Genomic DNA, 3629 nt, shown 5'->3' with positions numbered 1-3629 from the left:
AACGCTCCCCCCAACCTCTTTAATCCTGACCCAAACCCTTTAACCCTGCCCCAAACCTCTTTAATCCTGACCCAAACCCTTTAACCTTGCCCCAAACCCTTTAACCCTGCCCCAAACCCTTTAATCCTGACCCAATCCCGTTCCAGGGGAGCGGCTCCCGAAGCCGGAGCGGGGCAAGATGAGGGTGCACAAGATCAACAACGTCAACAAGGCCCTGGACTTCATCGCCAGCAAAGGCGTCAAACTCGTCTCCATCGGCGCCGAGGGTGAGGCCCCGCCTTGGGAATGTGCCGGGATCCGCCGGGATCCGCTGGGATCTGCCGGGATCCGCTGGGATCCACCGGGATCCGCTGCCCCAGTGCCCGGGTTTTGCCCCTTTTAGGCCAAAATTGGGGTTTTGAGGGGTTCTGAGGCTGCCATGACTCCCCCCAGTGAGTGATGGGGTCTCTGAGAATTCCAGGAATTCCAGGATTCCAAGCTCGGAGATCACAGATGGTGGCTCCAGCTCATCAAGGTCACGGTTATTCCGTGATTTTTGATGGAATTAGTGAAAATGAGGGGTTTTCTGCAATCCCGGGCGTTTTAGGGGATCTGGGGGGGGTGTTTAGGGAATGGAGAAAGGGAAAAATAACCTGGAGAAGGGAAAAAAAAGCCTTGGAAAAGGGGAAGGAAAAAAGGTAGAAAAGGAAAAAAAAGCTGGGGCAGGGACAGAAGAAACTGGAAGATGAAAAATACGGAGAAGGGGAAAAAAAGCTGGAAATGGAAAAAAAATGGGTGCAGGGAGGAAAAGAAACCTGGAAGAGGGAGAAAATCCTGGAGGTTGAAGGAAAGTAAACCTGGAGCAGGGAAAAACCACCTGGAGAAGGGAGAAAACAACATGGAAAAGGGAAAGAAACATCTGGAGAAGAGGGAAAAACCAGGAAAAGCTCGGGGTTTGGCCTCCCTGGGGCTCTCTCCGCACTCTGCCCGGGGCTGGGAGCGGATTCCCGGGATTCCCAGGACAGTTCCCTGCGGGATCTCCCCCGGGGCTGCCCCGGGGCCAGGCGGGCTCTGCTGGCAGCAGCTCCGGCCGGGCCGGTTTGTTGGGATCAGCTGGAAAACCTCGGGAAAGCTCCGCGTGCCCAGAGCCGAGCGAGTCCCGGCCCGCCCGGCCCCCGCCCCAGGAATTCCCAAAACCACGAGGGCTGGGGCTGCTGGAGGCGTCGGGAAGGTCGGGTGGGATCGGTGTGGAGGAGCCCGGGATTCCTTTCCTTCCCCACTTCCTGCCCCTCTGGAATTCCTCTCTCTGTGCCTTTCGAGGTCTTTCCCAACCTGGACAGCTCCCTAACCCCAGGATTCCGTAGTTCGCGTGGTCTCGTAATCCTTGGATTCCGTAATTCCAGGATCCCGTAATTGTAGGATTCCGTAATTTTTGGAGCCCATAATTCCAAGACTTCGTGTGCTAAGACTCCGTAAATCCCAGGATCGTTCCGGGACCCCACCATTGCTGTGGGATTCCCTGATTGCGGCATCCCATAATTCCAGGATTCCATGATCCTTTGGCTCCACTGTTGTAGAACCCCCCAGTCCCAGCACCCCCGCCCGGAATTCCCACCTGGAATTCCCTGTGCCTTTTCCCCGGCAGAGATCGTGGACGGGAACGCGAAGATGACGCTGGGGATGATCTGGACGATCATCCTGCGCTTCGCCATCCAGGACATCTCCGTGGAAGGTAACGGCACGGGCTCTGTTCCCGGGATCCACCCTGGGATCCACCCCTGGGATCCATCCTGGGATCCATCCCGGGATCCATCCCCGTCTCTGATCCCTGCTCCCGCAGAGACCTCGGCCAAGGAGGGGCTCCTGCTCTGGTGCCAGCGGAAAACGGCTCCGTACAAGAACGTCAACGTCCAGAACTTCCACATCAGGTCCTTCCCTCTTCCTCTTCCTCTTCCCTCCCCTTTCCCGGGGCCCAGGCAGGGTCGGAATTCCCGTTCTCCCTGCGGATTCCCGGGATCTGACCCCCGTTTCCCCGCAGCTGGAAGGACGGGCTGGCCTTCAACGCCCTCATCCACCGGCACCGCCCCGAGCTGATCGAGTACGACAAGCTCCGGAAGGTAAATCCCCGCCTTTCCCGCGGAAACCCTGGGAATTCCGGGAATTCCCGACCCACGGAGCCTCCGGCACCTCCTCTCCCGTAGGACGATCCCGTCACCAACCTCAACAACGCCTTCGAGGTGGCTGAGAAGTACCTGGACATTCCCAAGATGCTGGATGCCGAGGGTAAGCGTGGAATTCCAGCATCCGCGGGATCCCGGGATCTCTTTCAGGCCCTGCTGGGGATTCCCTCGGAGGAGGCGCCGGATCCGGGAGGAAGCAGCTGTTTTAAGCTGGGTTTTTCCCGTTTAGCACCGATTCCCACCTGTCCAGGTGGATTTATCCAGGAGCTGGGATACTCAGAGGAGCGCTGGCTCCAGCAGGAGTGTTCCCCAGTTTGTTCCCAGTTTAACCAGTACATACACAGGGATTCTGCAATCCTGGGACTCCACCATTCCAGGATCCATAAAAAACCTTGGATCCCGTAGTTCTGTGATCCCGCAGTTCTCAGATCCTGTAATTCCAGGACTCCTGAAGTCCAGAATCCCCTAATTCAAGCATCCCATAATTTTTGGGTCCCACAATTCTCAGACATCACGATCCACCATGATTCCAGGATCCTGCGGCTCCCATCATTCCAGCATTCCCACAACTGTGGGATTCCACAATTCTTTGATTCCACGATGCTGGAATTCCAGGACCGCAGAACTCTTAAGGACCCCGCAGTTCCAGCATCCCATAAATCTGGGATTCCCTTATTCCGGCATTCCACAATTCCACGGCTCCAGGCCTCCGCAGTCCCAGCATCCCACAGCTCTCTGATCCCTTAATTCCAGGATCCGTGCAGGAAGCGCCGGCTCTAACCCTGCTTTTTCCCATTTAGCACCGATTTGCGCCCATCCAGCTGCATTTCCCCCGGATCTGGGATCTTCGGAGCGGGATTCCGGCTGGGAGAGGCGCCGTGCCCGTCCCCAGTTCGCTCCCGGTTTGCTCCCGGTTTGCTCCCGGTTTAACCAGTGTGGTTCCTTGCAGACATCGTGAACACGGCGCGGCCGGACGAGAAGGCCATCATGACCTACGTGTCCAGCTTCTACCACGCCTTCTCCGGGGCCCAGAAGGTACCGGGCCCCTCCGGCTCCGCCCGGCCCGCCGGACTCTCCCTCCTGGATCCATCCCTCTGGAATTCTCTCTCTGCTCTCACGCCCACTTCTCTTCCAGCCGCGGCCGCTGTCGCTCGGGGGGGGCTCCGGGAGCAGCCCCAGCTGGCTCATGGAGGGGTTAAATCCGCCTGGAATTCCCGAGTTGGTGGGAAATCCACGGCAAATCCACGAGAAGTCCATGGAAATCCATGGAAATCCACGGGCAATTTGTGGGAGTCCACGGGCGGGGCAGGGCGAGCTTCCAGGAGGCGCCACGTGAAGCCTCGGCGGCTTCCAGGAGGTTGAGGAACGAGGGAAAGGCGGAACAAATCCCCCATGAGCCGGCTCGGGGGCTCCCGACCCCCGGAAGCGCTTCCCGCCTCGCCGCCTGCGCCGGGGATGCGGGGGCTGGGG

General features: G+C 58.6%; 1 protein-coding gene across 1 annotated transcript in view; it reads left to right on the top strand.

Moving 5' to 3' along the window:
* LOC103612499 (alpha-actinin-4) overlaps positions 1-3629 on the top strand; it is a gene marked incomplete at its 3' end in the record, with an annotated part of 11498 nt that overhangs the window by 957 nt on the left and 6912 nt on the right. Inside the window, exons 2-7 of the mRNA XM_017729552.1 lie at positions 147-266; positions 1625-1711; positions 1820-1907; positions 2018-2096; positions 2181-2262; positions 3109-3194. Coding sequence (XP_017585041.1) covers positions 147-266; positions 1625-1711; positions 1820-1907; positions 2018-2096; positions 2181-2262; positions 3109-3194 — 542 coding nt within the window. The remainder of the gene's footprint in view (positions 1-146; positions 267-1624; positions 1712-1819; positions 1908-2017; positions 2097-2180; positions 2263-3108; positions 3195-3629) is intronic.

The sequence above is a fragment of the Corvus brachyrhynchos genome, unplaced genomic scaffold (genome assembly GCF_000691975.1).
Source record: "Corvus brachyrhynchos isolate BGI_N302 unplaced genomic scaffold, ASM69197v1 scaffold543, whole genome shotgun sequence".
Lineage (NCBI taxonomy): Eukaryota > Metazoa > Chordata > Aves > Passeriformes > Corvidae > Corvus > Corvus brachyrhynchos.
Note: the sequence above shows the minus strand (reverse complement) of the source record. Positions and strands in the feature narration are given on the sequence as shown.